At 45.4% G+C, this 17388-nt stretch overlaps 1 protein-coding gene across 5 annotated transcripts in view; it reads right to left on the minus strand.

The window, feature by feature from the left end:
* Nucleotides 1–6122: 6122 nt before the first annotated feature.
* CHN1 (chimerin 1) overlaps nucleotides 6123–17388 on the minus strand; it is a 105904-nt gene continuing 94638 nt past the window's right edge. For all 5 annotated transcript variants that reach the window (XM_072874894.1, XM_072874893.1, XM_072874897.1 and 2 more), the window contains 5 exons: nucleotides 13050–13223; nucleotides 12263–12340; nucleotides 10957–11094; nucleotides 9823–9928; nucleotides 6123–7005 (listed from right to left, as the gene is read on the minus strand). In XM_072874894.1, the coding sequence (XP_072730995.1) occupies nucleotides 6834–7005; nucleotides 9823–9928; nucleotides 10957–11094; nucleotides 12263–12340; nucleotides 13050–13223 (668 nt within the window). In that variant the 3' untranslated portion in view covers nucleotides 6123–6833. The remainder of the gene's footprint in view (nucleotides 7006–9822; nucleotides 9929–10956; nucleotides 11095–12262; nucleotides 12341–13049; nucleotides 13224–17388) is intronic.

Consider the following 17388-nt stretch of genomic DNA (forward strand, 5'->3'; position numbering starts at 1 on the left):
AAATTACAGGCATCGTAGTGCTTGAAAATGAATCCTGGTTGGCTGCCAAATGTATTTCCTGAGGCAATTAGGCATTGTTTTGAAAAATACATTAATCAAAGGCTCCCAGAGGCCTAAGAACCGTTTGCTCCAATCCACCTAAGCAGAGTAGCAATAAAGACCTGAGTAATACAAGGAGCTATATATGTCCTTGAGACAAAATACTTACATGAGAAATAGGAAAGGATACCTAACTAAAAGCTCTTAAACAAATTCCTTGAGCAGCTTACTGACATCACTCTTGGGAGAGATCAAATAAGAGAAAATGGTACTCTGACCATGAAACCAGCAACAGACATTAGAGAAGTTCATGAATCATGCTGTCCAAATTCATATATAGAAGGTGGCGTCAAGAAGAGTGTCTCTGTGGTGCGGCCCAGATTATATAGAGAGCAGATCAGGCCAGCATGAAGAAGTGATCAGTCTATGCAAGGGCTCTGGAGAACAGTATAACCCGAAATGCCCATGACCAGAGGCAGAGGAAGAGTGTGCTGAAGAACTGAAGAAGAGTTGGATCACTTGATGTGTATGTAAGGCTTCTTCCTCTCAGCACATCAGCCCAGCATCCTCGGATTCTGTTGGAGGCAGAGCTCCCAGCGCTAACCAGTCCAGCGCTGCAGAGGGGACCCTGGGGAGGTTTGCTGGAGGTGCAGTAACAAGCCCTGCACCCAGCTTCTCGCGCCCTGCTCTCAGGCACACGTCCTCTGCCGTTTACTTACACTCCTGCTAGCACACGACCAAAGCAGAAGGCACTCTTGCCTTACACGGTTTGCTGAGCAATCGCTTCAATCCACCGTGCATTTCCTAACCCTCCTTCTCTTGCATGACATAAGCTTTCTAGGGCTGATGTGCAGTTGCTAAGCAGTAATTTTGCATGACTAAAAAAGAAATCCATGATTGCTAGGTTCACTAAATGTTTTTTTCCCTTATTGCAATATAATTATAGCTATAATAAAAACATTGCAGAACATTCATCAGCATGCAAAAATTAGGTCAGGAATAGCGCGAGTATATCATATACGCTTTTTAGAAGCCTTTACTTCTTCCTTTGCCATTGGAGGGGGAAGGACAGGAAAAGTTTGGTATTGCATAAAATCATAAATAACAGGTTTTTCCATCATGTCAGCTAATCTGGCATAAACAGAAGTTCGCTTTCTTGTTTCAGAAGGCAGCTTGCTTCCCTCGTCACAGAGCTCTCCTAAAGCCTGGTCGCAAGCTCCCTGCGTACGGCCTCAGCATGCAGCATTTTTCCCTCTGCCCTGCAGTCTGAAATGGGGATGACAACGCATCCCTCCGGCAGGGAGCTGGAGGCGGACACGGCCCCCATCCAGGGAAGGAGCCTTGCATCCAGGGAAGGAGCCTTGCATCCAGGGAAGGAGACGCGGGGAGCACACGTGCCGCTCTCCCGAGGGGTGCATGTGTGCCACACACCGTGCGTAGCCAGTCCAACGTGCCACGCACGTGCCAGGCTGCTGTGCATCGCTGCGGGTCCACCGGGGTGGAGGCCTGGACCAAGGGGCACTGTGCCCAGCCGGCCTCCAGCTGGGACATCTTTCCCACTGAGTTGCAGAGGCCTGGCCCAGCTGATAAGAGGTTCAAGTAACCCTGTGCTAAACTACTGAGCTAATTCACTGCTGGGATGTTTTCCTGAAATTGCCGCAAGATTTTTTTCCCTTTTTCCCTTTTCATCCTAAAGCTTCTACTTATGCCCCCAAGCACTGTCCTAAATATCTTTTTTCCCCCAATAGTTCTGACATTTAACTTTTACTAGGCATACATTTTTAACAGTTAGTCACTACCTCCATAATTTTTAATAATTTTGCTTTCCTTTATCCGCATTGAAGACTTGCTTTCCCTCATATTCTGTGCAAGTTCCTTTGCTGCTGCCAACTCATACTTCTTGCCAGTGCCCCTCAGTTCTTCCTTAGAAGTCCGAGGAAGTAGTTTTTCTCAGTTTAATCCCTTCTTTCCCATCTTTTTGACTGTGGCCTTTCAATAAGACGTTGCCAGTGAGGTGGGTCCCGTGTCTACCCAGCCCCACGTTGTGCTGCAGACACGTACCCCTCGGCACTGGAGACACCAAGGCCAGCTCCTGAACTAGAGATAACACGCATTCATCATGGAAATCAATTCATTTAGAAAACAAATCAACTTAGTGGTAACCTTTATGTTTTATAGACCCATGTTATTTATTGTGTTGTCATTTAACTAACACAAATACTAAAAATACTAGTTTTCTGCATTTAATTAAAAATTCAAATAAATGTAACTTAAATCACATAATCGCTTATATCCCCAGGCAAAGTATCTTCCTGGTTAGCAAAAAGAAGTATCAAATTTACTGCAAAGACAACATTTATTTCTGCACTACCTGCTTTAACGGTTACCGCTCAGGAAAGATCAGAGTTTCATTAGCATAGTAACAAAAATGAAAGCAAGATTAAAATAGAGGCTTTGCCTACACACTTAATAGGAAATCACAATTAAATTAAAGAGATTAAAAAAAAAATAGTCGCTGGATACCGATTCCAGGGATTCAAGGTCAAGCAAGTATTTCATTGACCATTAGAGTCCTCCATCCCACATTCCTGTCCCTAACGCAACACACGACCTGTGTATCGGAACCTGAGACGCGCTCTGCGGCGGGAGGTTTTGTCCCACCTCGGGTGAGCAGCGTGGTTACCAGACACTGCAAGCCTTAATTATTTGAATACTGAGATTATTTGGTGTTAAACATATTCTGAAGTTTTATCATCACTTGGCATGCAGTTTCCTTCATATCTCATCAGAATTTGAGACTCAGGGGAAATAAAGCGTGCTTATTACGGCAGGGACTTGGCTGCCTGACCTCCGTGCTCCCATGCCTGCTGGCTGCAGTCACTCCTCATTAGGGAGCTCTCAGGGGAGGGGCTGTACAGGCATTAAGGAAAAGCTATGCTTCTTGAGCTGGGTTTGGGGGGGTTTTTTGTTTGTTTGCTTGGTTTTCTTTGTTTGCTTGTTTGTTGTTTTTTTTTTTTTCAGTTGGTCAGCAAACTGACTGCTCTTCTCTCAGCAGTGGGTCCCCATTTAGGTTTTCTCTTTTCCTGCAGGAACTTCCACGATCATAAGTCAGTTATTAAACTCTGCTGGAAAAAAGGCATCTCCAGCAAGAGACCAGCACGTGGTAGTAGCTAACAAAGCTTGTTTGCCCTGCATGCATTGGAGGGGTTGACTATCCCCAGAGCAAATCTAGGCTCGCTATTTTGGATGTTTTTTCCTCTGACTCTGATCCAGCTTTGCACCTATCATCATTGCTCCCAAAGGCAGTCGAAAGCATCTGTAAAGCAAGGGGAGCAGCCATTACTGTCAGAAGCACCCATCTGCGCTCCACTGAGACAGAGGAGCTGGATATTTCGCACAAGGAGAAAATTTAATTATCCTAATGACTCCTATTTACTACATGCTTCCTGCTATACGCTTTAGAAGTGGGACTTCAGCTACCTGGTTCAGGTTTGCTTGCTCGGCAACGAGGAACAGCGGATGCCTTCTGCTCAGTAAGGGAGTGCTCCTCTGGCTCACCGGGGTGCCAAAGGACACAGGCTGCCGCCACCACAGCCAGAGCCATGCCCTTCGCTGGCCATGCCCCGGCTGCTTTTGCCACAGCTGGCTGTGGTGGCATTAGGTGTCAGGGACAAGCACGTAACAAATAATGCAAACACAGCAGTGCAACAAGTGGGTCAAATGTGTACGAGCAAAACCTTGCCAGCATTATTTAAAAAAACCCCATCTGACAGACCTGGTGACGTTAGGAGTAGAACCATGGGAGCGTGCCACACCAGGAGCTGACTGCAGAGATAGGGCCGTCCAGAGCTACGGAGCCCCTGCGAGGTACCCTGGACGGGGAGGCAGAAGTGACGGACGGCCTGAGGACTGGGATACACAGGGCCATTAGGCAACGCAGGAGTGAGGAAATGCATCGCATGCTGTCGAGGCAGCAGGGGGAAACGCAGTATGTTTAGGAGTCGGCTTGGAACAAGGTAGCGGTGAACATACGGGGCTGCTGGAGAATGCAAGGCAGATGTGACTGGGGAGCATATGGGCCATTGCTCTTGGGCTGAGGGCGGGGGCAAGACTGTGGTCAAAGACATACAGTTTTCCAGCTGTGTCAGTTCATTGGGACAAATAAAGTGATAATGTGTACTAATTAAGACATGAATTATAGCAGCAAGTCACTTTAATGCTACAGAAGATTTAAAAAAAAAAAAGGCAGAAGAAAAAGCTACTTTAGATTCTCTCAAAACCTCCCCCTGCTCTGCCTCTCCATCAGCCCTCAGCAGCCTCCCAGCCCAGAGCAGCGCTCCCCACACGCTTACCAGCACGCACCCCTACCTTCACCCCTTCCTTCCTGGGATCCTTCATTCCCCGCTTCCGGGGAGCTGCAGGGGAGAGCTGCCTCCTCCTCTCCTGGTCGGGCACATAAGAGAAGGGCTGGGCTACAGGGAGGCACCTTATGGCTGACAGGAAGGGAGCACAGCTGGCTGCAATTGCTAGGGGGTTATTCCTCCTCCTCCCGATGGTGTTGGCTGCCCGAGCGGAGAGGAAGGACGAAACCTCCGAGCTGCCCAAGCAGCCTCACCTGGCTGCTCTCTGTTGGGGCTGGCATTAGGGAAGGTGCCCACCAAAGCATCTCCCTAACCCCAGCATCTCACTATGTCTTTCTTCCCTGCTGGTCCCACACACACTCACTCCTTTCTCCTTTTTCCCTTCTTCTATTGCCAGCCCTTCAAGCTGGGCCTTTTGCCAGTCCTTGCCTCCCTGAGGGCAGCTATGCCCCTTTTCCAGGACCTGCTGTTTCATTCTCACACCTCTTTTCTATCCCTGTTTACCCCGGTTCCTCCCCTCTGTCTTCTGCCATGGGGTTGTGCTTTCCTTGATAATTAGACATTTCCACTGTTCGTCAAAATAATTAGGCTCCAAAGCATTCCTTGGAAGTTGTGAATTGAATCAATGTGCCATTTGCCATTGATCTTCTCTGATGTTAGTATTTTCCCATGCACAAGGCGATGAAGAACGAGAGCCGGGTGGGTGACACGGCGATACCGTTCGGGCACAAGCGATACTGCCGCCTCGGCCACCGCTCCTGGCTGCAGCAGTGCCGCCAGAAACCCTGACAGGAGAGGGAGGGTTTAGAGTTAGGAGGATTACAGCACAGAGAATTCCAATAATGCCAAACCAAACTCACTGGCAATACCATTTTTTTTGGTCAGAAACTCTAGAAACGGAGAAATTAACACTTGTAAGGACTGCAGACCATCCCAGTGTGGAACTCCACGTGCACCCGCCCAGGGATCGCTTCTCCGCTGGGGCGGATGTTTCTGCCATGCTAGGAAGCGCTCCTGGGGACAGACCGTCAGCGGATGGAGCGTCTCCATCAGAGGGGCCACAGCAAGGCTGACGACAAGTGATTTGTTACGTGCTGCTTTATCAGAGCGAACAGAGAAATTGTTTATAAGTTTTGGTCATTTTCTTTTCACATGGTGCCATGGTTGAACCCCAGTAGGCAGCTAAGAAATGTCTGCAGGGCAGGCCAGAGCGCTTGCACCAGCGCTGAACGCTTTAAGCGCAAAGCAAGTGTTCTGTGATGTATTTGCGTTCGAAATTCAGTGGTGTATCCATCTACTCTGGGCAGCTACAACTGTGTAATGGTAAACTGCAATTCCAGTTTGTATATAGGTAATTGTAACTATATATATATAAAATACGAAGTAGTAGATGGCTTGATAATGCTTTTTTGGCTTGTTTAAGAGTTCTGAAGCATTCTTGAGAGGCATCTTGGGCAACGAAGAAAGAAATTTTCAAACTAAAGAGGAATTTGTGGGAACCTTAGCAAAGTGTCAGGCTCCAAAGTATTTAGATCAGAATGGTCTTGTTGATCAGAAGTGAGCTAACTCACTTCTTTTAAGTCAGAGGTTGTTCAGGGTTAAAGTGCCAATGTAAAAAAGGAAAAAACCCGGTATTTTTGAAACGTGTTCGTTAAGTAAAAATAAATAGCTTAATGTTAGAGTTCTAAAAGCAAAATTTAATAAATTAATATATGCATGCCAGATAAAAATACAAAATTACCATTGAAATAGCAATAATAATAAAGGAACACTGCTCAGCATTGCAGATTTCACTGCAACCACCATAAACATCATGGAGAATTACTTAAAGTAACATTTAAAGTACACATTTTGTTTCTGTTAAAAACAAATTACTATATGATGAAAAAACTGAAAGAAACCCAAGAAGAAATCAGCCCCAAAAGTGGCAGAGAATGCTATGAAATGTCAATAAACTGCCAGAGGCTCCATTTCACATAAGTCGTCCTTCTTTTTAGTATCAGAAACCAATTACATAGAACATAAAAGCAAATTCACAACAGGTTTACACGGAGAAACATGCTGAATTACAATCACAAACTATCCAGAACAAAGATGCTGCACCAGTTCAGTTGTTTTCTTCATGGAATGAGTCTCACCAGAACAGGGAGAACAGGGAGCAAATCATGCAATAGCTTTAGGCTTTTTGTTTTTTTATTTTAACATGATAAACACCCAGGATTACTAGTACTGGAAAGTATGTGTTAACCTTTTTCAACATCAGCTGAATGGCACTACAGAAACGACAAAGAGTTCCTTCATTTTTATCCTGAATACATCGAAAGCTCTAGCAAATATGGAATTCAGCGACAAGAGCCATTAAATTACTTTAAAATATTCCTTCATCCATAGAACACTGTTGCTTCCTTTGTTATTACAAAACCCCCAAAATATTCAAAATAAAATGTCTTCATTTTTTATAAGCATCTCCACCACAAGTCTCTGATAACGGATGTCATTCAATGCAGCCATCGCATCCAGTTCTGGCGCTCTCATAAGAGTTGGTCCAAAAACTATGCCCAGATTCTCTGCACTCATCAGATTTTCCTTTTCATGGAGTGTTACTCTGTAAAAAAAGGACAGTGTTTTTCACATTCCTGCGGTGCCAAACTATGCCTGCATATGCTTGAAAACCAGGGAAACGGGGCAGAAATGGTTGCCTCTCCCCAAAGCCTAGGAGAGGCTGCCATTTCCAGCAGGATATATTCGGAGGTGTCGGGTGAAACACTCAGAAGTTAGTGAGTGCAAATGCTGTGCGGGTTTACAGCGAGTCAGATGTCTGTCCTCCACCACACACACAGACCACGTCTACTTGCAGGAGGGGCTGGTACTCCGCGGCAAGGGAGGGGGCTGAGGGGTGAATTCAGACAAATCGGAACAATTTTGCTTTCGCTCTTTACAGCGGCACCGTTCGGCGGCCGTTCCTATGGGGAGCAGACCGTGTTTGTTATTACGTTAGCAGTTTTATGGTCACTAGAGACGTGCTCTTGTGCCCACCCAGGCGGGGTTCTGCCCAGTTCCCCGGTGGCATGGCTGCACGTGGTCACGCTGCTCTTCTCTCGTGCACACGACGGCAATGGGGGTGAAGCACATCACACGTGAATTCCCTGCCTTTAGGCACTACAGGCTAACCGTGCTCAGCTGGACACCTGGTTCCTCTTCAAGACAAATTATGTCCTGTGGCGTGTACTAAAAAAAGTGAATTATCACTTTGGGGCGGCTTTGAAACTGCCAGGGTCTCACTGTAACCTCATTTGCACGGCAGTCTGAGCAGGCCATCAAACCTGTGCTCTGACAGGCCCGCTTCCACCCTTCCCTCTTCTGGGGTCCTCAGCAGCTGCTGAACAGCCGAGCCCCCCGCTCAGGGAAGCCTCCCGCCGCCTGGTTCCCATCTGCAGAGGAGGAGGAGGCGGGGAGGCCTCCTTTTGCTGCTCCGCAGGAATCAGACCTGCTCAAAGCTGCGGGCTGAGGCCCTGCGGCGGGGCAGGTTTGCAGGCCCCCTCCAGAAATGTCATTTGCCCAAGAATTAGACCTACATCCTCTGCCGGGGCTATTGCAGAAACATGTCTGCTCAGCAAATGCCAGAGGGTCGCTGCTGCCCAACCGCAATGGTCTCCGCGGGCACAGGATGGTATTTCTTGGCGTGGGCTCAGCGGCAGCCTGTGCTCTCCTGTGCTGCTCTGGCTCAGCATGGGGAACGCAGGGTCCGCGCGGGAGGAGGACAGCCTGCCCGGGCTGTCCCGACGCCCAGCGCACCCCTCGCTGCCGCCCGCTGCAACGCACACGGCCGACACCAACGCGCCCCAAAGCCTGAGCTTCTGCCTTGGTTTATCCCGGTGAATTGCCTTGCTCAAGGAAACAAATTTAGATTATGCAAATGTTTTAGCGCACACTATGGTCTAAAGAATCCATAAGGATTCTCAGAAACAACTAAGAATCCAGGGAGAGCAAGTGAAAGAGTCTGGCTAAATTATTTCTCTTTTCACCACTGTGGCATCTTGCATTGCATGAAGAAATCCTTTGGTATATAAAAAAAATTTCAAGATTTTTCTTCCTTTTTTCCCCTTCTGCCTTAATTTTTATTTTGAAACAAGTCAGACTGACGTTTCCAAGCTGCTGTGTCTTCAGTTTGTAATTTTTCCAGATAAAGGAGCTGTGTCTGATTACCTGAATTCAGCAGCAAGAGAACAGCCTGTTGAGCACCACAGCTCTTTTTTAGAAAATGTATTAAAAGGAAGTTTAAAAATGAGTGAATTTTGTCACCCTTCTACCTTATGATTCACCTATACCAGAAATACGATGTGCAAAAGCAACTTGCTAACTAGAGCAGCAACAGCGACTCTTGAACAGGGTAAGGAAAAATTAACTTCACAAGCAGTAAGGTGGGGTTTTTTTGTTCCCAAGTCTCTCATCCCTGTGTCTGTTCTAAAACATCCATTAGAAATGTCATTGAAATAAATGGACAAATCAGGCAGAAACCCTGTAGCTGAATTTTGCCTGAGGCACTCAGCAGAGTTGACATATTCCTACTTGGAGAACTATAAAAGGAAAATAAAAATAAAAGAGCTTAAAATAAAGTCTTTTTCTAAGGAAAGGGAATGATTCTTATATATTGACAGTAAGTTCACGTTACCTGAGAAACTAAAATGGATACCCTAACATGCCACATCGATTTTTTCCCTACTTTCCTGAAAGAAATAGAACCTGTGCTGTTGCACTGGATATTCATCCATCAGTCCCTCTCTAACAATTTTTCAGCCCACTGACCAACTTCAGTCATATCTGGGGGAGAAGGAGAAACCTCAGACAATTTGCGCTCCTACGTTTTTGAGAAGGTGGCAGGTGGAACGAGGGGCTCCATGCTGAGGAGGAATGACTGGCAGACCTCACCAGACGTGTGGCTGGAGGGCCAATTAACACTGTGCCTAATCGGCATCAGCTCAAGCCGAGTGCGTGTCGTCTTTTTTAGGGTGTCAGGGATGACCAGGTTAGACAAGACTTAGCAGAAGAAGACAGCAACCTATAGCCATTAAGCTGTATTAGTACCGTGCCCAGGGAGTGACTTATTACTCCTAGGGGTACTAAAGGCTTTTTTTGCCATAAATATTCACTGTCACCTTAAATGTAGTGCAAATTTGTTAGGCAGGTGACTTGTGTGCTTCAAAACTGTGGTTTTTTGACTTATGTCCTTCAGGTACTTTGTGAGTGCTTTAAGTGGGATAAAAACCAGTGTCTGGGTATTCGCTGTTGTGCAGACTATCACTCCTTGCTGCAGTCCATCTCCAGGATTTGGTGGGCCTTGCCCAGACTTTTCTGGAGTTCCTAACATGGTCTTTGCTAAAAATGAGTTTGGCTTAGAGTTCTCTCCAGCAAGTCGACCTACCTCTTCAGATGTGCCATGAGATACCGTAATGTTTCACAGTGTGCAGGCGGCAGCAGTTTCAGCGCCTCATGGAGAATTTCCAGCTGTTCATCCAGATCGGTGGTTTCTGAAACACAAAGGTTCAACTGTCACCACATGTACAGCCAGAATTCATGCACAGAAGGACAAGAACGGTGGCCTGCAGAGGAGGTAGGGTCTCACAGCTCTGCTGGATTACTGATTTCTAGAACCTATCCAAGCCTCATAGTGGAAGATTTGCCTGTCCAAAGAGGTGCTCAGAGCACAGTCAGGATGTGATTGGTTTTGGACAAAGAAAATTCCCCAAAGCAAACTCCAATCCACCGAAAGATTCCGTGCAGCCTACTAAAAAAAATTCCCCTGGCAATCCTTGCTGACTGGACTAGTTTTGCACAAATAATCTACAGGTGCAACCCTGGGACAGAAGAAGGTACTGGGAACTTTGCCATCAGCGTCTCTGGCTGTGTCCATACTACTTGGAAAGAGCCTTCTCCAGAGGAGCAGTAAGCCCAGCATCCGGCCCTTGTTTTCTACCCACGGCTACCTCACACCTTTCCAGGTGTGGCTGGTGTGACTGCTACATTGCAGAGATGCTTCAGGCAGCGAGGATGCTTGGGAGAGGTGTTCCAGCTGGGCTTACCGCTGCGCTTGCAGACTCAAGTGTCTACGAGGCCAGACTTGAAGGTGGCCTTCGGATGAGCACTTATCAGCTTGTAAAAACACTCAAAATGGACACCTCTAGAAACAAATGACTTCTTATTTCTAAACATATTCATAATTCTCCTTCTTTCTGGCAACACAAAACCAACAGACTTTAAATGTCACTGTCAAGGACTAGGGATTCATGCAAGACATAAGAAGCGATGTAATCCGTAATGCGTGATGAAAAGGAAGCATTCCTGGTGACAAAGGCAAAGAAAAATGTAAGCATGATCACGTAGCACCACGTGGTCATGTTGTAATGTGCAGTACATATTTACTCCTGCAATCCTTACTAAATAGGGCATGCAGGGTAAGAGCTGATGGGACAGCTACTAAATCAATAGGCAAGTACTGCACAAAAAGGAGAAGAAAAGGATGAGAATGAAAACTAGGAAGAAAAGGCATTATACTTACTTGCAGACTCTATAAACTTTGGGTAGGCATCATACGTGATGAGTGGAATTGGCAAATCCCTGAAGTACAGTTTAAGTGCACCAGTGATAATATTGATATCTTCATACATATTCACAGAAATATCAGCTTTTTCCCCATCTGTGTGGAGAAGACACTGACATTAAAGCCTTGGAAATGGAAACAGATGTAAAACAGCATTCAAAAGAAAAACAATAACTTGCTCAGGCAAACATTATTAAAAGGGACACAACTACAGATTTTGGCTTTTATAAGCAAAACAGAGTTACTGGGCTGTGAAGTTCATTGTTTCAGGGTGAAAACCTCAAGCATTTTATAAAGAAACCTATCCTTTTTTCAATTCAAATGATTATAAAAAATGCAGGGGTTTTTTTGGGGGAAAAAACCTGCCTGCCTGATCTAGCAGTATCTATCTTGTAGAAACGTGTGGAAATTTAGCTATTTCTGAACACACTGCGTTGCCAAACAACACATTTGTCAGCACTGAATGAGAAATCAGGGGAGTCTGGGAAAAAAAGTAAAAGAAAGAAAACCAACTTAGTCCACAGCCTCCTCATTTTATAGGAAAAACATGTGTTCACCATTTAGTTACAGCATACTACCTACTCCTGACCGCAGTGGACACAGATTCAGAACTTGGCTTCTCCAGCGCATCCCCACCCTGCTAACGCTGCAGAGGAGGCAGATGTTGTCTGAACAGGTCCAGTCCTCCGGAAAAACAGGAGAGAGAGTTTCCAGCATGGATTTTGGCCTTCATTTCTACTGGGATGGGGAGACTGCAGCTGGAAAGCCTTTAATTTTCCCACTGCCTTTTCTCAGAGAGAAGAGTTTGCTCTCACTGACCTTCTTTTAGACCATAATAATTCAAACTTTGTTTGCACTATTGTATTCATCTTATTATTTTGGAGCTTTCATCCAGAAAGATGGATTTAAGTTGCACAGCCCTCTTAAGGCACTTCACCACTTAACCTCTATCCCTCCCCCACCCCCCTGAGCGTGGTTTTACTTGCAAACTAGGGCAGCAGTTCAGAAAGCTGTGTCCTTTCCTATGCACATCACTGCTGAAGCACAGATACTGATGGAAGGAGAAAAGCAGATTTTGGTAATGAAGGCCAAAGTGAAGCTGATACCACTTTTCTGATGGGGAGACTCCCCTTCTGCTAGCGCAGCCGCTGGACTCCTTCAGCCCACTGATGCAGCGGAGCATGAGACAGGCAGGGGCTGCGCAGAAAAATCGTGTATATTTAATACATCAGCACAAAGTTCCAGCATGCAGGAAAGACTGTACCTCTGTCAAATGCCATTTTGACATCTTCGATAAGATCACTAAATCCTGAGACTCTGTATAGTCCTTCGGAATTAAGACCTGCAATGAACATTTTAACAAGATTAAAATTAGTCTTAATTTTACAGTTTCCTTCCACCCAGTTCTTCCCTTGCCAGGTTCTTCATTTAAGGCAGAAAAAGAAGGCACGTTTTAAAAGCCTTATCAGGCTTTTCTTTCAGAATGAAATCTTATCCTGGCCTTTTAACCCTGGCCCTTGCATTAGCTGCCTTGTTGCATCAGCACTAAACTATGTTTATGCAAACGATTTCAGAGCTGAAGAAACATATTAAACCAATTACAACCGATTTAAAAATAACTGAGATTAGCATACTTGATGTTCAGTCATTATTTCAGACTAAAAAAAAAAACCCCTCTAATTCTAGAAAAGGATACTCAGTGTGGGCTAGGGAAACTAGCAAGAGGAAACTCATCAATACTAACTGCCTTTTTTTAGCACACTCAATTTTTTTAATAAAAATATTACTGGAAAGATAGGTGCCAATATATAACTATAAAGCAGTAATTGTCCATTAAGCAATTTCTAGCAGAATCTATAAAAATTATAAATGGGTACAAACCATGAAATAACGCAAAGTATAATATTAGCTGTGCAGGGTAATTGGCAGTCGTAAAATGTCTTGTGCAAATCTGTTTTGAGCAATCATACATTCAGCAGAAACCCAGATGACCCAGATCAATCTAAACGGATTATCACTAAAGCAACAGAAGTCCATTAACTATGCCTTACCTCTAGATTCAATTTCCCTAATGCACATGTCTACTACCATCGGTCTCTTAGTGAAGTGTGCTTTTACTAGCGTTGTAAGGTCACAGCTGTACACTTTTTTGACATGCTTCAGGTCTGGCTTGCAGTCATTTGGGACCATCTTGGAACATTGCTTGTGCACATTTAAACCACAATCTGAGAGAAAAATGAGAAGACGATTAGGCTGCTGTTTGGTGAAAATGCGTGTCCCGAGGTCAGTACTGCAGCGTACGTACGGCTCCGGCAGGATCCGACCTGATCTCGCAACCACTACTTCTGTTGAGACCTCTTAACCATCAAATGCACGAGGTAGGGACAGACCTGAAGTAAGACAGATCTTCTACCCATCTTCTATCCACAGAAGACTTAACACTAAGTGACAAACTTTCCACATGTTTTTTTGAATCAGGATCTAAGGGGCAATTATGTTCCCCACCACTATTGCATATGTCGCTATCACGATCTAAACATTCTTCCCAAGTTGCTGTGGATTTCCTAGCACCTACAGTTTTAATGTCGTGCTGGACTGTGGCACTCGGACACCTCCCGGGGGAGACGAAAGCAGGGACTGGGCCTCAGAAGGCGACAACCCCTCCGCGGCGCAGCCTGGCAAGGCAGCTCCGAGAGCCGAACCGCTTCAGGGACCCCCACGCTCTTGCCAGGGGTGGCAGCCCATGCACGGCGTTGCTAGTGACAGGGCCCATTCCCCAGCTCAGAGGGGAGCTGAAAAGCAGACGCAGGGGTCACCAAGCTGGCTGGTGGCTTCTTGCTACCGAGCAGTTTACAAAGGACTTTGCTAAGTCACAGCGGCTGCAATTCTGATGCCGTTTCACAGGCTGGTTCTGAAAAAAAGTGTTGGCAGGCACGGAAACAATTCTGTTTACTTTAAAAATGACTTTGGGAAAATTTGTTGTGTTTTTAAAAAACATAAACAAACAACTCCACAGCTTTACTGTAAACATACTGAGAATGAGATTTAGTTTAAGTGAAACTTAACGGAAATCAGGTTACAGAAAAACGTTTGTTCTGCCCAAAACCATTCAAAAACATAATACTCAGGGTTTGGGGAAAAAATCTTGGAAAGCACCACCAATACAGTGAAGATGGGAAGAGCAATACAGTCCCCTTCAAGCTAAGCAGACACTGCAGTCAACACCACCAGGCAGCCTCCCCCACTGCCTGGGGCCCAGGGCAGCCCCCAGTGACTATTTTCACTGCCATTCCTCCTGTTTTGCAACAGAGACTCAAGGGAGATGCTTTCGAAGAAATAGCAGCCAGCAAGAAAGGCAACACTTCGCAGCCAGGGCGTCTGCCATGCTCTGACGTGCACTCGGTATACACTGAGACTCCAGTTCTGCAAGCGTTTCTCTACATTGCTGCATTGCCATACCGAGTCCCCTGGATTTCTGCAGAATTAAGGGATGTAGGAACTTGAAGGATCAATGCCTTGATGAAAATCTGTACTCTCCTCTCCCATTGCAGTACTGAGTATCTGTCTATATAGATTCCTTTCATATTTCATTCCTGCTGGTTTTGCCAATACTTGTATTTTCATTAATGCTCCATAGATTGTTTGACCTTGTTCTTTCCAAACCAGTAAACCCCAGAATTCATCGCTAAGTTTAATTTCCACTAAGTCAGCTGCAGCCTGCTGCTAAAAGCACTTTGTTTACTTAACAGCCCTGTAAAGCAACCAGCTTTGTCACTCAGGATCCTCTGTAAAAAATCCAGTCTCTGGTTGCAATTAAAGTTCAGCACGTCACCTTAAATCAGTCAAAACTCGCACAGATCCTGATCCAGATGAAGTGGCTGATTAAAATTCTCTTTAGCTGTTTCTGTGCGGGAGCGACTCCCTTCCTTGCGAGGAGCAGTTAATGTGCAAGACAGGGAGCTGCGAATGCCGAATTTCCCACCTGGTTGTGATTTTGTGTTGCGAACCCCACCTCGGGCAAAGCCATGCAATGCAACGCCTGGCCCCCTGCAAACAAGCAGTATGGCCGGGGGTACCGTGGGGCCCACGCCGGTCAGCCTCGGTCGCCTGCGCTGGCCCACAGCCCTCCCCTGGGCTCGCCCCAGAAGCTGCTCGTCACAGCTGGCTGTCCTGGAGCCCCAGGCGGTGGGAGGCTCAACGGCTGTGCCCCCAGGTGTGGAGAAGTTCCCTTTGGTCACTCGGGTTCCGTCAGTGTTTGCTCAGTTGCCTCATTCGTGACAGAGAGGAAATAGTACCAGCCAAAGCACTTGCTTCCCCTGACCATTTACTGAACCAAGTGCTCCGAGACCCCTCGTTGGAAGGTGCACGACCACACAACCCCCTCGTGCACAGCACCTACCCCACCTGCGGTTCTGGGGTGTGGAACGCAGAAACCCTGTGCACGCCAGCCAGTGCAGGCAAGGGGAGCTCCACCTGCGCTTTAAATATCTATCACCAGCGCGACATTTTGTCTGAACTTTGAGAAATCAGGTCCCTCTGTGCTTTAAATAGGGAACCCAAATTCACTGGAAACACGTGACCTGAATCCCTTAGTGTCTCAGTGCTTCAGCTGTAACATGGGAAGGAGAAGCTATTCTTGCCTCCTCTGGGTCTTGTAGAAACAAATTCATTAGATGTTTGTGGAAATACAGAGGAGAAATTACTCATCTTTGGTGTAAGGTTTGAATACTGTGCCATTAATAAGACCAATGGCTACACTTTTAACACCAAGACGACAAGATACTGAATAGGTGCTATTAAGCATGTGCTATCCATCCTGCTTTCAGAATGAGGATGAAGTTGTGGAGTAAAAATAACAAGTAGTCAAATAATTAGAGGCAACACCTTAACGCACACACAGAAAGGAAGCAAATTAAGACGACATAGGAAATCTTAATTCTTGACTTCCTTTATTTCAAAACCCTAACTTTGCAATAATAGTATTTACGAATGCAAATATAATTATTATACACAGAATTCCTACAACTGCTGCAAGAAGCACCTATTCCAACATGTGTGAAACGGTCTAGTATGTCTGTCAAAAATGATGTCTACAAGACTGGAATGGCAGCGTCTTGCTCATGAGGACTCACTACCGATTTTGTGAGTGCAAATTAGCTGCTTCGCACAGACAGCAATATAGGTCAGAGTTATGTTTCTGGGAATACAAGGATAACTAAGACTGAAATATACAAAAAAAAGGAAGAACATGCTTCCAAGTATCTATACTTAAAGCAATTATCGCATTCACTGAGATCATCCTAATTGTATTTATATACAAGAAAGTTTCATTTCATTAAAATATCTAACTTACAGAGATGTTTTCAATGTGAAAACCTTGCTTCTGAAAATAATTGTGTCATTTCTAATCCCACAGATCCAAATGGGCTTTGGATCTGACCTCATTAATACCAGAATAATAATTACAAATGCAAAAGTCAATTTTCCTCCTCTCTCGTTTGTTCTTCCTTTGCATTTGATTAGACTTTATGCACCAGCCCACTGCTTAAGGGCTTACAAACACTCCTGAGAAACATTTAAAACCTAGAAATATTTCAGATACTTAATGCTTAGAAAATGCATGAGCACTAGGTTCAATATTATTGGGCTGTGTGGTATTCTCCTAAAAATCAAGGCTCTTTACCTCTTAAGTCCGTGTAGGGGAGCACCTCACTTTAGCAATTCTGCATCAATATATACTTCTAGAAGATTTCAGTGCATTTACAACAGAAAAATTGTATTTTTTCCAATAAAGCAGCTGAAACTCACCAGCGCCATGCTTCCTACTAGGTGGGCCCCTCTCCTGAGCTAAGAATGCTTTGTGAAATGCAGAACAGCCATGTCTCGGTCACGAGTCTCTGGTTCAGTTGATAACCAGAGCCACGCATGGATGAAGGATGACCATCTGTCTTGCTGACTCCAACAAGGTAAAAGGCACACGGGCAGGAGGTCAGCCCTCCTCTCCACTGAGCCCTGGGAAAGTGCCAACCTTCTACTCTATACTCAGCTTCCTTGTCAGTACTAAAAGACAGGAATTATGCTGCAAATTGCGTATTATTAAATAAAAATGTCCTCTGTTCTCATTGCAGATGCTTCATGAAAGCTTTGAAACCCATTATTTTTAGAATCAACTAGGAAGGAACAAGAAAGCCGAATCCTGAATCTCTCTGCGTGCTGCCACGTGGTGAAGCTTTAGGACTGCTTGCCTTGTTCACACATGAGCTTCTGAGCCAAATCATGGCTGGGTTCGTTAAGACCAAGAGGATTCATTTGATTTCAAATTTAGGGTCTATTTACTTTTGGTTATATAAAAATAAATCCAGAATAGCTAAGGTGGCGTTAGCAGCTTCA

The sequence above is a fragment of the Ciconia boyciana genome, chromosome 10 (genome assembly GCF_034638445.1).
Source record: "Ciconia boyciana chromosome 10, ASM3463844v1, whole genome shotgun sequence".
Classification (NCBI taxonomy): domain Eukaryota; kingdom Metazoa; phylum Chordata; class Aves; order Ciconiiformes; family Ciconiidae; genus Ciconia; species Ciconia boyciana.